Genomic DNA, 16,702 nt, shown 5'->3' with positions numbered 1-16,702 from the left:
AGTAGAATGGCATTTCCCTGAATAAAAAACACCAACCTGCCAAGAGGAAAATCATCTTTCAAACAAAAAGAGACAGATAACTTACAAATACCTTGCAGTCCTCTGTGATTTACTCTTACCTCTGTGACGTTTTCTTGTATTTTCTCCTGCAGGAAAAGAACAAAATACAACTGAGATAGGAAGGCTCCACAAGTGAGGAGAAAAGGATAGGGTCAGAAATCAGGAGCAATTCAGTGAAGTCACTTCTGCCATAAGATTGCCCCAAACCTGATGTAGCCATTCCCTTCTGCTAACCTCAGTGGTGGTTGCCACTGAATTCAGGAGAAAAACTTGTGTGTTTTCCTGCATGCACATACTGCCCTTTCTTGTGAGACAGGGGTGCTGCAGTTAAGAAAGAACGATTTACTATTCTAAATGACTCAGCAGGAAGTTCAAGTGTCAGAAACTTACTTGTACTTATTAGTAGTAGTTTTTATGTCTCTATCCAGTAGATAAGTATGGTATGCATTTGAAGGCTGTACTGTTACTGATGACAGTATTAGGAAAAAACAATTTGTCTAAGTCATAGAAATTAAAAAAAAATTTATATATACTTTTATTGGTTTTGTTTATTGTTTCCACACCTGCAATCCAATCCCAGTTAAGGTTTACATGCACCAAGCTCACAATTGAATTTGAAAGTACTGAATTTGCGTGTCACAGTTGAAGAGAATATAATTAGAGGAATATATTCCTTGTTTACAGGTTCAGTATCACGACTATGTGCACACATTTTAAAGGGAACACCATTAGAAAATCCTGATATCCAGGAAAAAAAATTCTGTATGCTTTTCAAAAATAAGGTCTAACAGTGCTACTCACCAACATTACAGAAAGATGGTGTTGATAACATAAAGCTGTTAATCAATATAGTTGTCAGTTTCCTTTTCATAGACTCATAGAATCACCCAGGTTGGAAAGGACCTCTGAGATCATCAAGTCCAACCCTTGATGTATTACCACCACAGTTACTAGACTATGGCACTCAGTGCCACATCCAGTCTCATCTTAAAAACCTCCAGGGACAGTGAATCCACCACCTCCCTAGGCAGCCCATTCCAATGCCTGATTACTCTCTCTGTAAAGAATTACTTCCTAATATCCAACCTAAACCTCCCCCAGCAGAGCTTAAGACCATGCCCTCTTGTCTTACTGATAGTTGCCTGGGAAAAGAGACAAATCCCCACCTGGCTACAACCTCCTTTCAGGTAGTTGTAGAGAGTGATGAGGTCTCCCCTGAACCTTCTCTTCTCCAGGCTAAACAACCCCAGCTCCCTCAGTCTCTCCTCATAGGACTTGTGCTCCAGTCCCTTCACCAGCCTCGTTGCTCTTCTCTGGACCTGCTCCAGCACCTCAAGATCCTTCCTGAACTGAGGGGCCCAGAACTGCACACAATACTCCAGGTGTGGCCTCACCAGCGCTGAGTACAGGGGAAGGATCACTTCCCTGCTCCTGCTGGCCACACTGTTCCTGATACAGGCCAGGATGCCATTGGACTTCTTGGCCACCTGGGCACACTGCTGCCTCATGTTCAGCTTCCTGTCAATTCAAACTCCCAGGTCCCTTTCCACCTGGTCCCTCTCCAGCCACTCTGTGCCCAGCCTGTAGCGCTGCAGGGGTTGTTGTGGCCAAAGTGCAGGACCTGGACCTTGGCCTCGTTGAACCTCATCCCATTGGAGTCAGCCCAACTCTCCAGCCTATCCAGGTCCCTCTGCAGAGCCCTCCTGCCTTCCAGCTGATTGACACTCCCCCCCAGCTTGGTGTCATTTGCAAATTTACTAATGGTGGACTCAATCCCCTCATCTAAATCATCGATAAAGATGTGAAACAGAACTGGACCCAGCAATGATCCCTGGGGGACACCACTGGTGACCAACTACCAGCTGGATGCAGCCCTGTTCACCAGCACTCTCTGGGCCTGACCCTCCAGCCAGTTCTTAACCCAGCACAGAGTGCCCTGTCCAAGCCCTGGGCTGCCTGCTTTTCCAGGAGAATGCTGTGGGAGATGGTGTCAAAGGCTTTGCTGAAGTCCAGATAGAACACATCCACAGCCTTCCCCTCATCCATCAGGCAGCTCACCTGATCAAAAAAGAGATCAGGCAGGTCAGACAGGACCTGCCCTTCCTAAACCTATGCTGGCTGGGTCTGATCCCTTGTCCATCCTGTAGCTGCTGTGTGATTGTACTCAGGATGATCTGCTCCATAACCTTGCCAGGCACAGAGGTCAGGCTGACAGGCCTGCAGCTTCCTGGGTCCTCCTTTCAGCCCTTTGTGTAGATCGGCGTGACATTTGCCAACTTCCAGTCATCTGGGACCTCCCCAGTAAGCCAGGACTGTTGGTGAATGATGGAGATCAGCTTGGTGAGCTCTTCTGTCAGCTCCCTCGTCACCCTTGGGTGGATCCCATCTAGTCCCATATACTTGTGAGGATAACATTGCAAATACAGTTCCAACATCTACCTGCTTTATGGTTACACACCACCACTTATACTTACCTTCCATTAAAGGAAACAATTGAAAACAAGGAAATTAGAAGGTACTTCTTCAATACCACAGCCATCATCAGAGACTGTCTTAAATCAGCATCCATGTGTAAATTAAAAAGAGGAAACTGGAGGGTGGGGATTTGGATCTGGTTGGGTGGGGTTTTTTTGTTTGGGGGATTCTTTTAGTGCAAGTTTTTGTTCAGTCATTTATTAAAAAAAAAATGAACAAACCAACCAACCAACCAAACAAACGTGGGATAAACTATTCTGATTTATGTCCCCAGGAAAAGTCTACAAAGTGAGGAACTAGCTACAAAATTGCTTTTAGCAGATGCTTTGGGATGAACCTGGAAACAGACAGATCTTCCACTCAAGTTCAAGGGACTTCTGATTTTCTGAACAAACCCAAGCTATACCTCTTTCCTAGGAGAGGAAGAATGAGAGGGATTTAAAGGAGGTGATGTTACAGCTTCCAACACCCATGGGCTGTCGTGTGCTCATGCCTACAAGAGGCTTGTTGATATTACCAAATCTGATTATGTTCAGTTTCTTTACTGACTTCACACATGTCATAGTTGAACTGCCACATCCCTTTAATTCGTGTTACCTGCTGTGGAATGTATTATTCATAGGTCTAAATTTAGCTTACATTAAAAAAAATTAATTGGAACCAAGTAGATCTATTTTTTTCATGCTGAAGAGAATTATCAGGTGACTCACACTAGGTAGGTCCTATATAACCAGTGTAAACTAAAAATAACTTTACAGAACTTAATGCAGTTACACCTGCAGGAGTACAGTATGAAGTGAGTCAGTTCTAGTACAAGAAGGCTGCCAGAGCCTAATGAAAATAAACCCTGTAAGGCATTTAAAAATAGATACTTTGTAAGCAAAATGATGGGTAGGATGGAATTTTTTACTCAAATAAGATGATGAAGTTAATGAGAGAGTTGAGCCTGCTATTTCAGTATCTGCTCTTCTGGGGATGAATAAATCCTTCTTGTGGCCAGAGGAATGACACAGTATACCGACCCAGAATAAATTTAGGACAGATTTTTAAAGGTATTTAAGTAACAGTAAGATGTAGCTAGCTACAGCTGTATGGGCACTCAACTCTCAATGAAATAAATAGACATAATAAATTTGTCTCTGTGCTTTGATGCCTATCAACTTCTCCAAGGGTACACATCTGATCTCAAGGTTATGTTTCTACTTCTGCCCTTTAATTCCAGGGCACCCTCAACTAAATTGCTTTTCCCTGTATTTACCCTTAAGACCCTTTCCAAGTTTGTTAGCTCTTCAAGGTTGTGGCTTTAACTATATAGGGTTTTGGACATCAATTCATGACAGTGGGGCATAACTAGAGCCCAAATAATCCTGCTTTTGAGTTCTTGCAAAAGAGCTCCATCCTTCCTCTGCATCTAGAAACACAGAGATGAAGAGAATAAAATAGAAACACACAAAATCTGTGCCTCTCTTTGATAGTGATGTTCTCAGACCTTGCTCTTCTGAGAGAGTTGAGTGAGTTAATTTGACTGAATAGGTTCAGACAGAAGTGAGGGCAGAGAGGTTGGGGTAATTAAGTAACTCTGTCAGCTGCCCTGTTTTTGCCCCATAATCATACAAGTCAGAATATCAACTAGCTAGATGAATTGCTATTTCATTCCTACACAGCCCCTGAAAAATTACCTAAACTGCTTAATTTTTTTTACTCATAATAGTGGCTTGGTTAACATGGTGGCATCCCACATTCATTCCACAGGGTTTGGTATTAATGGCATCTTTTTAGAATATGGAATAAAACTGCAGGTGCTGCAGAAGTAATAGGAGGATCTTTGCCTAACTTCATCTCTGGAAATTTATGCTAAAATCTGAAAGTTGGTAAGCATCTCATGCTCTGCTCACACACTACTGCTAGAGATTAATGGTTATAGCTGCCCTTACTAAGGTCTCTGCAGCCTCCTCCTACCCTCAGTGCAGTGATCACTTAGGCCATCAGCTGGTGGATGTGCGGTTGATGACCTGAGGTATCTATGAATGCAAATTACACTTTTCAATGAGTTGATGCTTCCCAACTCAGGAAAGGCAAGTGCCACAAGAATGGCAGCCTGCTGAGCTGGTGAAATGACTCAATTTTAAGGCTGAAGCTTAGAATCAGCATTCACAGTGGCTTCATCTAATGTGGGTTTTTTTTGCTTGGCCATTGCAATGCGGTCAGAGGGCACATGAAGTTGGTCAAAACAGTTTAATAAGTCAGGCACATGTTTTGAAGTCCCTAAAACTCAGTGGTCTGTGCTCTCCCCTTTGTACCACCAGCTGGCAAGACACAAGCCTGGATCTAGCACGGCATGTATTTTCATGCTGGATTTGTGCTTCTTAGTGAAAAAGAGGGCAAAACTATTTAGGGCACCAAGAGACTTGTAAAACTGAATCTGCTGCAGTGGTTTAAAAAGATGTTGTCACCAGCTGCCTTGTGTGCAATCACAGCTCTGCACCTGGGCATCAGCTGCTTCAGTGCAAAGTTCAACCTTTTGGCTTAAACTGCCAGCAGTGGAGGCTTTAAGCAAAGATGCCAGGTTTTGTACTGCGGCAACTGCAGCACACTCCTTACTGCCTGCTCTGTGGTGGAGCCAGAGAGGAAAAATACTACCAGGACATTAACTCCTCATCAGAGCTTGCCTGCCACACCCTTACTGTTGTCGCTGACACTGGTAAGCACGATCACAGAAAAGAGAACATTCCTCCTGCCTTAAGAGGAGCATTTTACTAAAGATATTTCTTCAGAGGAACCACAATTGTAAAGAAAACAGTTGACAGAAGGTAATATTTAAAAATAGTTATTCATAGGCTTGAGGTAAAAGAGGGACCTTTCCTCTTCTATATTTAGAAAGTTTTATAATTAGCATATTTAAGATGTGAGGGGAAGCTTAATCATCTGTTAACAAAAGCACCCAACAGTGTCTGTCCTGAAGTACTGGAGTCCCACTCCATCCATAGCTCATGTGACTAGGGCTATTCATCTCTGCTTCCCTGCAGGGCTCCCATCACCAACTCATTTGGAAGCACAGAGAGAAAAAGCCACCTTATGGCAGTGAAACATCCATCTCCTTAACATGCACATTCTGTCAGGTCCCTTTTCCCTTCCCTTTCTTCCAGAGCTGAGCTTCTCACATTAAAGTTGGTGTTAAGATAACACTGTTAAAAACCTATTTTGTACTTTAACTAACCAACAGTGAGATAAGCAATGAAATTTGGCAAAAGAGGAAAAAGGTCTGTCTACAGGTCAAATCTGGAAGATTCTTTCTTCTCTTTTGTTATCCTTTGGTGAATCTGGTTCTGAATGACATCCCTCCCCTTCCTTTTTCTGTAAGAGCCGACCACAGTTCATGTTTACTGCTTTTGGCTCCAAATCCTTCCAACTCATTGGTCCAGAATTCCCAAGATTTTTCCTTGATTGACATGAGGATTAAGAGCATTTCCCAGCTCCCAGGCTCAGGTACACTCTCTGGCTGTATCGCAGTGGCATAGCAGTTTGTACTGGGGGTAAGCATTGTCCCTCTGTATATCATTCTAAAAGAGAGGCGGTTGGAGGCTTAGATCAAGCTGACTGATGAAATCACTTAAATAAATTGAAAATCTTCTCTCCCAGCAGCTCAGTATTCTGAATCATGCATTACCAAATAATCATCAGCACAGGATTAGGGATGCATTTATGTTACGTTACCAAAGCCTATATTAATAACCAAGTATAAATAATTTCACAAAAACCCAATCTCACAGCACAGACTGGAGACCAGCATCTGCCAAAGCACAGGATCCCATGGGAGCCCTGACCATAATTCTGTAATTCCATAACTCAGAATTATATTGAGATGACCAGACTTCAAAGGGCATAATGGCATCAGCTCCTGATGGGGTTTTTAAATCTTTAATTGAAACAGAAGGACCACCTTTCTTGCTTTGCTCACTCTCTAGTCAATAATAACCATCATAAAATAAAGTAATTTTTTTTCTTTCACATGGGTTGTTTGCCAGAATACTGTGCTAAGTTAAAAACAATGTAATATCAGAGACTGTTAATAGCAGAAGAGAAGAAATGGTAAGAAGTGGGTGAGGAAAGAAGGTAAGATTTCAGCTGATACTTGAAATTCGATGTAAGGTTTATGTAGAATTTTTAAAATATAAGGGAAATAATTTTAAATTGGGCCCAGAACTACACAGAGACATCCTGAAATAATGAGAGGATAAGGCAGTCACTTGTCTCATTTTAAGTAGATTAGAAAAGTCTGTGTGCTCTGAAGTATCGGTATGTGTGGTATAGACACATAGAGACAAAAAATGTTCACAAGCTGAAAGAGGTACGATGATTTCAGTAGAAATGGAGACAAGAAAGCTGAGAAATACAACAGGTCACAATTAGTAAATAACGTATGTAAATAATTCAAAGTCAGAAAAGATCCTCTGATTTTGCCCAAGGACAATACTCTTTTAATAAACTTTAGTTCATCTGGCTGACTACTGGATTTCACCTGTCTAACTACTGAGTTTTCTAAAGAACAATAAAAAAGAAACAGCTTCATCTCCAAAAATGATTGCAATCATTGGGACATATGAATAATCAAGAGACATCTCTTGTGCTGCCTCTGCTTTGCTGTGACAGAGCTCTTACCTGTGGCTTAACAACCAGTTTCCTACTTGGTCATTTGGTTTCTAATGTGTGTACATGAAGCATAACTGGAGAGTCAATGTGTTTAAATTCTTCTTGCAGAAAAGTCTCTGTGATAGCACAGTCAGTGAAGATTTTCTTCTGCAGCACAAGCTCAAAATAGCTGAAATCCCTTTTCTACATATTTAGTGAAGAGTGGACAGAGCTGTCGCAGTCGAGGCGGGAGGCGACATAGGTTTCAGGATACCAGCTTTTTTTACTGCAACAGTGTGTCTACCTTTATACAGTTCTGGGTGACACATGTACACACAGCATTGATTTACCACTATCATAACAACTTATGATTGGACACACAGCCACATGTCCTAACACAATAGGTTAACATCCTAACAGGAAACCCACTGTGTCACAGTCCCCACTGTCCGTGGTTAACCCTCTGCCAGGTGTAAGAAGTTCCATCTTCGGTATCTCAGTTTACAGAGAGCCCAGAACCAGCTGGGCTCCCCCACACAGAGCCTAGAGGTATTACAAATAGGTGTTATGAATACAATCCGAGTGGACTGATGTTAACAACATTATTATACTATATGCTCTCATGAGAGCTGATGACCTTAAATGGCACTAAAGTCCAAATTCCTTTGTTGTTCACACAGTCAGAGTGCTGGGCACCAATTCCCTAGCAAAGCAGGAATTCAAGAATGAGGAGGGGGAAGGAAGAAGAGGGAAAGGGGGATGATAAGAAGGGAGTTACTCTTGAGATTTGCTCCTGCAAATAACTACAACTGACTTGAGCTGTTTGGCACTACAAGCTTGACCCACGGCTTGATCTTATCTCCCAAGGCTAGTGTAAAAGCAGCCACCTACTGGCCTTGGGTAGAACTATATACAATTATAATATTTTTATTCAAGCAGTAGTGTGAGAGGTGTATTGGTTTAAGGTATTTTATTTTTCACTAACAAAAATTATCTATGATCAATTGGCATGGTTTTGTTTAGCTTCATTTCAACAAGGGCAATCATGGCTTGATCAAACTTTGATAAACACCACTGGCTATCAGAAGAGGCAAAGCAATTTCAGTGCATCTTTCCATGGCACAGTACATATACCAAATGAGAAGAAAAAGCAACATGGGAAAAGTTTACTTAATTGATCTGCACTGAATACTGTACCTACAGGATGGTTTAAGCAAGACAGTCTGAGGTACAAGGGTCTGTAAGGGGCAGAGGAAACACTGCACGGACAACAAAGTGCTCTAGCCTTATATCCAATAAAGTTTTCAGTAACACCAAATCAGAAGGACAAATTCAAATTCACTACTGAAATGGCTCTGTGTCTGCTTTTAATGTATTGGCTTCTTAACTACGAAAGGAGTCAGCAAATGTTGTTCTAAAAACTTATATTATTTCATTCATGTGGATTTTGTATAGAGCCAATTACTGAATTCTTGAGGTTCTTTCTCTATATTTACTGTTTTCCATAACTCCTCATGTAAAAGACCAAACAAAACAACCAAACCCATAAACAAACAAAAACAACAAAAAACCGAAACCTGCTATTGCATTGGTGTTGATTCAATATGAAGGAAAATAAGTCTGCTTTGGAAAATCTAACCCTTTGAAAGAATATGATCTACTGCTCATTCTGCTTTTTCACAGTACACAACAAGCAAATTCTCCTGTGTTTCATAAACATCACATTCTCAAGAGAAGTGCGGCCTCATAAAAATCCAGTTACAGGAAAGTACATTTCAGGAAAATACAGTCCTAGGGTCTGAAAAGAATATAGAGCAGTTCTTAGTATTCATGCTTAAAAAAAAAAAAAAAAGTCAAATCACTGTAGTGTACAACCTTCACATATTTACTATTTGAAAAATAGTCATATAATTAGCCTGAGTTTTACTTTCTAGCTGGCCATAGAGATGATAACCTGCAAAGAACAGGTGGTACTTCAACATGCCTACTCTGTAACCTCTCACACTGGAAGACACTGTGGCAATTAGGGCACAATGGTATTGCGTGGGCCAAGAGGCGGAAGAATATTTACCCTCACTGTTCTAAACTTCAAGTTGTATTTACATGGCAACACTGACGTCAACAAGTGGGATGCCACTTCCTTGCTAATACAATGTCTCAAATAAAGGAGATACACAATCTTTCCTGTGAGTTCTTTAGCTATATCCTGTTTGTTTCCCTAAGAAAAAAGTTGTACTCTCAGCAAGGAGAGTACAGGGGAAGAGTTCCTCTGGGAACAAGACAAAGCAGAATTTTGCAGAACACTTATAAGGGCAATATTGATGGATCATGTATATTGGAAACACATAATACTGTTTAGCAGGAATTCCATTCCCCCCAGTTAGACCCTGAAAGCAAAAAAAAATGTACAGATGCAGAATTTACTTTAATCACTGCTACTATGTAAAACTAACATATTCATATCCTGCAGGAGTCAAACAGACAGATGTCCAGCTTGTTTCATGCAGGGTGACTCTGTGACGAGTTACAGCATGCATGACAATGGGGAGGGGGAATCATTCTTCATACCCTGGATAAAATACCAAGAGAGGAAACATGGACTGGAATTACATCAGACCAGATGAGCTGTGTGCATGAAGTCACCAAACAAATCTGGAACTTGCCCTAAGCTCTATTAAATCTATTTGTTGCTATTTGTAAATCTAAATGTTGCTTGTTATTGTCTCCCCCATTTGCTTGTTATTCCTCCCCCCGAACACAACCTATCCCTTCTGTCTGCTAGTAGACAGCTGGTGTGACGCAGAATTTTAAATCTCGTAGTTTTGTGCCAGGCCCTTTACTGACTCTGGGTTACAAACTGAAAACCTTAAATTACTGTTGAGCAAGCCTAAACACTGGGAGAAAAAAAACTGCAAAGAGATGCAGTGTTCCCTTTCCAAAAGAAGGTTCACTTCCTCATCCCCACCTCCAAATCTCTCCCTCCTTTAGCATGCTGGTACATTTTGAAAATTATTCAAGCCTTTTAGCAACACTACTTTGTGTAGGTGACTTAGGACTGCTATTGCCCTGATAGTGCTTTTTCTTAAGGAGACCAATTATTAAATATCACTCTTAGGAAAAGGCAACACTTAAATTTCTCCTGAAGAGCCAGTTTGGTTTTTTCTAGACTGCTTAGAACTTTGTGTTTCTTCAGGAGCAGGGACATTACAGAGGAAAGTAATGTGAGCAATAATGGGCTTCTGGGGTAGCCAGTGAAGGCATGTTTGCAGAGAAGTGGTTTCACAGAGGCTCCTATCCTCAGAATTACTGGTTGCAACAGAATTCATCATCCTCAGCAGGCTGCTTGCTGCTCTGTTCATACCAGTTCTGTTTCACTACCTTATTTTCTGTAGAGAGTAAAAAAGGTTGCCCATCTTTCCTTCCTCCACTCCCTAGGCATGAATGACACAGGTGTGATGGCACACAGCTGGCTCCACTGAATTAGGCATGAGGGCAGAGGGAAGAAGTGAGGAACAGGGAGAGAGAGAGAGAGGTGGCAATGTTGCCGCCTGCAAGCTTGGAAACTCTGCCCTGTGGTCTCAGCATGGGAATTTCTCACCACATAGGAGGAAACTGTGGGAGAGAGAACTAGGACAGGCTGGTGGGAGGATGGGAACAGGTGTTGAGCATTTACACAGAAACAAAGGAGGCTGTGCAAGATTTCTATTCCTTAAGGCTCTGCCCCATCCTGACACCACCTGTCTCTCAAGTATCTAGATGGCACAGCAGCCATGAGGGGAAGGGGTGGAACATGTCTTCAGAAGCCTCAGGTATAAAAATGTATTTAGTTAATATATCCTGTCCTTTCTACATACTGGGTGCCATGGTTGAGACAGTAACTCTAGCTCTTTAAGCCTTGGCTTAAAGGGAGAAGTCAAGTTCCCTGCCTCTGGCAGAAAAGGAGCAGATCTAGCTCCATAGGGTTAATAGGTAATTCAAACTAAAATTTTATATTTCATAGATTGTGATGCTAGGTGGGACCATTATGATAATTTACTCCAAGTTATTCAGCTAATTTTCATAACTCAGGAGTTTCATTCTTCTCTATTTGCAAGAAGATATTTTCATTGCAGTGGAGGTAATTAGAAACAGGTCTTCTAGAGATTGCTGAGCATTTATGCAAAAGCCTTTCTCTGAAAAGCACTTTAAAGACACTCTCTGTAAGACATGAATTACCTCACCTACACATCCAGTCAAACTGCATCCAAATCTGTAGGCTCTCTGCACATGTAACACTAGTGCAATGAGAGAAAGGAAACAGTGGAAGGAAGAATTTTGACTGGTGGTACAACAAAAATGTGGCTAAGATATCAAAGAAAGTTCCCCCATACTCTAAAGAAACAAAGCAATGGCCTCCTGAAGAAGAGAACCTTACTTGTCTCCATGAAGACATAGTTAGAAAGTGACACAGAAGCAGGGGTTTGTGCAGCAGTTACCACCAGAGGTGTTCCTTGCAGCATCCAGGCTTTCCTTCAAGGTCTTCACTAGAATTTGAGTGAGGCAAAAAATACTGTGCTACAGAGGGGCAGTACTTTCAAGTGCCTTTAAAGGCAAGCCTTGTCCCTGTGATTTTCAGCAGAACTCAATCACCTAAATGACTTGCATATGTTGTGCTATTGTCATGGTTTGATTCGGCCACTGCCTCTCTGGGCAGTCATTGCCCGCATTCTCCACCAAAAATGTCATGGGTTTGCTCTGGGCCAATTTTTCTCTCATACCCCCCACACAATTACTATAAGTTGAGAGAAGGTTTATGCAGACAAAAGACACCTGATTGGGGAGAATATTATTAGGATTTATTACTAGCAAGATAAAAACTAAAGAACTATATCTACAACAATTCTAATTAGGTAAAAATGCTATGTAGTTACAGAAATACCCCTCCCCCTTTGTATCAGTTCAGGAGGAGAAGCAGTCTCTTTCTCCATTTCTGAAGCTCCAGATCTTTTCAATAACTTTGCAGCACTCGAAAGTTCTTCTTCTATTATCTCTAGGACGACAACTGCGATTCGTTGCAGCTGGAACTGTTTCTTTTTCTCTCTCTCTTCTATGTTGGCCTCAAGGCTGGGCCTACGCCCCTCCTGTGCTAAGACCTGAGGCTGGGGAGTTACCCAGGCCATGAAGGGTCTTCCATGGACTGCAAGGGGACACTTGCCTACCATGGATCTTCACCACAGAGTCATAGGGGATAATGGCTTTTGAGTCCACCCATTTCCTGTGGGCTCCCTTCCCACGGGAGAACGGTCCTTGATAGACCTCTCCGACGTGAGTCCATTGGGCAACAGGTCTTCCATTCTCTGCTGTCCCTCAGGGTCACAATTTCAGCTGCATTAGCATGGATCCTTCACTCAGATCCCAACATCTTACCCGAGCCGTTCTGCTCCAGCATAGGTCTCTCTCCATGGCCTACAAGTCTTCAGCAAGACTCTGTTTCATTTCAGGCTTCTCATGAAGTCTCAACTTCCTCGTGCATTCACTTACTTCAGTGTAGGCTCCTCTCTGAGCTGCATGGGGGTCTCCTCACCCCAATAAACTTCCACAGGTGGCAGGGTTTTATTTTTCAGTCTTTTCCTGCTGAAGGGAGAGAGAGAGAGCAAGAGGGGGGGAAGAATCATCCCCCCCCCATTCGAACTTCTCTCTCCAGCTTTGACCTTGAAGGCCTGTTATCTCTGCCTGGAATTTCTTCTGCAGCAGTCTTGTCCAGGCAGTCAGTCCTTCTCTAAAGTTTTTTTTTCTCTACTCTCTTACAGGAGAGAAGGAGGGTTTCAGTGCCACACCTGCCCCAGCCCAGGGCCAGGGGAGGAGGGGGCCCTGGCCCACTTGGGGCCTGCCACCACTCCTACATGGCTACCAATTTCAACTGCACAACCACCTTCTCTTCCATTTTCTTAATTATGTAATTAGCAAAGGCGTTACTAAAACTTTTGATTGGCTTTTTCTCTGGAAATCCACCTGGGCAAAATCATCCTCAGCCCCAGGGGCTGGCTGGTGGGCAAAACCATGACAGCTATGAACTATTTTAATCTGGAAGTAAATAAATCTAACAAATGTTTATGTGTAGGGATCTGAAGAACTCAAAGGACTCTCTCTTTCCCCACCACCATTTTTTTTCTTTTTTTTTTCTTTTTTTTTTAATGCTCTCTCTGATTGTCCTCTCCATACCTTTTATGAGTCAGTATGCTCTCCTGTAAATGATCTCTCAATTCTCCCCTCCCAGTCTCAACCTCCACAGCTTCCTTACTTTCACTTTCCAAGAAAGTTTGAAAAAATAGAGTTCTTCCATCTGGCTGTAGCAGTTCCTGCTGCATTAATATGTGTATAGGAGCATATCTAAATTGTGTATTCAGACTCTTTGCTTAGCAGACACCAGTAACTGCTTATTGCTAGTGAATTCCAGAAAATCAGCTGTTCCACAGGAGGCATGGGAGGAAGTGTGATCTGAGCATCAACCATCTGAACTGCTCAGCCTTGCAAGAAGGTTAATGCTCTACTTCTGCTCCTTGGCCCTGCCTGCCATAGCTGTAGCTCAAGGGCACTGTACAACCTTAACTGTTAAAATTCCACGGATCTTATGTTGTGCTAATCTTGGTGTTGAAATAAGCTTTGCATCAAGCCAGGATTCACGCTGCAGATGGATGCTGTGCAACTTTCTGTCTCTCTCTATCAGTGTAAGAATTCACTCCTAAAGTGATGACATGGACTTAGTAACAGGTATTCAGAGTGTCACATTAAAAATAACAAAATAACTCCACAGCTTGACAGATATGGAAATAAAGCATAGAACTTATGATACATGTCTATATGCATCTTAAAAACTAAACTGTCTCCTACATCGCTCTTGACAAGAAAGATCATGACAGTCTTCTGCAGCTGCATGCCTAAGCTCACATGAACTTCTCCATTCACACTTAACCAAGTGATAGGCATGGAAGTTCTCTCAAAGAAGGCAAGCCAGACTGCTGTGACATGAATTGGAATCCTTGGCAGAGACACAGCCTTTCAAACTTCTCATTGATAGCCATATAGATCTCCAAGAACTCTGCAAGCACCTTCTTGGCCAGGAAAATTCAAAAGTCCCCATCATGGACCTTACCAATTGTTTAGAGAAATCTAATTTCACTGAAGTCAACCAGCTGAGTTTAATATAAAGAATTTGAGCTGCACTCTTGATCTATTGCAAAAGTTTAGTTGTGGTTTCTTTATATTTATAATCAACTTCAAAATTATTCTGCTTTTCAAATATCTATGATAGTTCCTGAAAAATTTTGGCGGAGGCCTGGGTCTACTGGAGAAAGGACTATTGTTTAGCTACAATTCATATTTAAGTACAATACTGGGCTCCTCACTATCGGAGAAAATTTTTGCACCATCATGGGACTAAACTTTTCTCAAGACATCAATAATTTAGAAAACCTAGGAAAAAAAACCAAAGAAACAAACAAAACCCAAGAAAACCAACAAACAAACCCCAATGAAACCCAACAAAACAAACAAACAAAACCCCACACAAGTAGAAAAAAAAAAAAAAAAAAAAAGATGCTCCAAAGGCGAGGAACTGCATTTTAATTTTACCCCTGCAAATGCACTGGTATCAATATCCTTCTTTCCAGTACAGCACAGTTCAGAAGATCAAAAATAGTCTTATGAATCCAAACAAGCCTGTATAGGAAACCTCTACTTCATCCAAATCCCACGTGGTTTGAGAGCAAGTTGCACTGTAGAGGTATGCTTCACAGTTGCTACACTGTTTTAATGTGTCAACCCTTGAAACTGACGCTTCCCTCACCTACCCGTCAGGATCAGTCAGACCTTTTCTAGTATTTTGAAGGGGCTGAAGTGATTTTTTGATGGAACAAGGCAAGACTGGAACTGGAAAATTTCAAAATTCAAAACTATATGAAGGAAACGAAACACACCAAATAAAAATCCTTTCAAGGGCTGAGTTAGATTTAATTTAGTATTTGAATCCACCAAAAGCTGGCAAATTAGGAGATGAGCTCTCCCCAACACTCATGCAGAGGATTTTTCAGTGATGTCTTCCACTGGGCTTTATTTCTTTCTATATAGACTCCTATCCCACTGAGACAGTTTTAAAAAAGAATTCCAGAAAGAGGCTCTTAACTTCACTTGAGGTTTAATAAATTCATCTTCCCCAAAATAACTTTTTTCATATTTTTTATTAACTTATTCTGAAGGTGCTGTTGTGATATTATTTGAATATATTCTCTCTTCTGTCCATTTGTCAGGCATGAGATTAGCAGCTAGCAACACTTCTGTTCCCATTGCTCCTTCAAAGACTATACTGCAGGCAGCATAAAACAAGCTCTTACAAGTTAATCTGCTGGTAAAATTGAGCCCTTTTTCACACTACACAAAAAACAGTAGTATGGACCAACCATTTCCTGACAAACCTTAAAACTCATTGAGACGTTCATATCCACAGATCACCCAAATTAGGAACATCTAGGCCACACTGTGCCTCTAGCACATACCCAGCACCTACTTGGTGACTAATGAGACCATCTTAATCCTTCTAGGAACTGTGACAACCACAGAAAAAGTGAAATTTGGACCTAAGATGCCTACAGATTGATTCCCTGACATGGTTCTTTGACATATAATACCTGTATATGCCCATTAGGAAAGGCAAATGAGAAAAAGGGTGGCAGCAGCTGCATTTAAATATGGTTGAAGATAGCTTGGTTCCGCTCTCAGGGCAAACAGGACTTCAGTTTAAACCCAGACACTCAGAAGCTTCAGGAGGACTGAAGTCAAAAACAAAGACAGCCTAAGTGTATCTCTCACCTCTGGAAACAAATTAGCATATTCATATTTTCCACTTGAAAACAGACTAATTTACACATTCCCTAACAAAGTAGTGCTTTCTGAGGGGCTTTTTTAACCTCTACTATCTGCTGCTAGCTAAAATATTAGGGTACAAAGATCACTGTGTAGACTGTGCTTCTGGAATTGAAGAGAGTTCTATTTTCCTGTTTATGACAGCCACATAAATAAAAATGAAGCAGATCAGAATACTGTCACTGGTAGAAGCAGATGTTCCCTATGTGACATTTTTCAACTAAAGAATCCTAAAAATATTGTAAAGCACATAAGACAGGGAAACAGGTAACTGAGTAGTGGCACTCTGACACTTGCCAGATCATCTTCAGTCACCAAAGCTCCATGTTTTCCCAGTGAAATCAACTGCAGCTTCATCATTTAGTTCAAGAATAAACCTTACCTAAGAAAAAATCTTACATAAGATCCATCATTGGGACCTCTTCACTGTGGATAGGATGCATGGTGATTTGCAGAGGAAGTGGAAGATATGCCCTAAATGCTGAAATATTGTTTCATTGGATTTATGAAAGGCAAGCCCTGCTTGGCCAACCTGATCTCCTTTTACAACAAAGTGACCTGCTTAGTAGAGGAAGGAAGGGCTGTGATGTAGTCTATCTAGACTTCAGTAAAGCATTTGAACTCTCTCTCACAGCATCTT

General features: G+C 41.6%; 1 protein-coding gene across 28 annotated transcripts in view; it reads right to left on the bottom strand.

Annotated features, from left to right (window-relative positions):
• Positions 1-16,702, bottom strand: part of PDE1C (phosphodiesterase 1C) — a 255,121-nt gene that overhangs the window by 167,668 nt on the left and 70,751 nt on the right. For 25 of the 28 annotated variants that reach the window (XR_007630066.1, XR_007630065.1, XM_050325235.1 and 22 more), the window contains one exon: positions 120-146. The exons of the other annotated variants lie outside the window; for them this stretch is intronic. Coding sequence is in view for 22 of the 25 variants with exons in the window: in XM_050325086.1 (XP_050181043.1) it covers positions 120-146 (27 nt within the window). In the remaining 3 variants the exon portion in view is untranslated. The remainder of the gene's footprint in view (positions 1-119; positions 147-16,702) is intronic. 28 annotated transcript variants of the gene reach the window in all.

This window comes from Myiozetetes cayanensis, unplaced genomic scaffold (genome assembly GCF_022539395.1).
Source record: "Myiozetetes cayanensis isolate MyiCay16 unplaced genomic scaffold, myiCay2020 scf1, whole genome shotgun sequence".
Taxonomy (NCBI): Eukaryota; Metazoa; Chordata; class Aves; order Passeriformes; family Tyrannidae; genus Myiozetetes; species Myiozetetes cayanensis.
The sequence above is the reverse complement of the archived record's forward strand: the minus strand, read 5'-3'. Positions and strand labels throughout refer to the sequence as shown.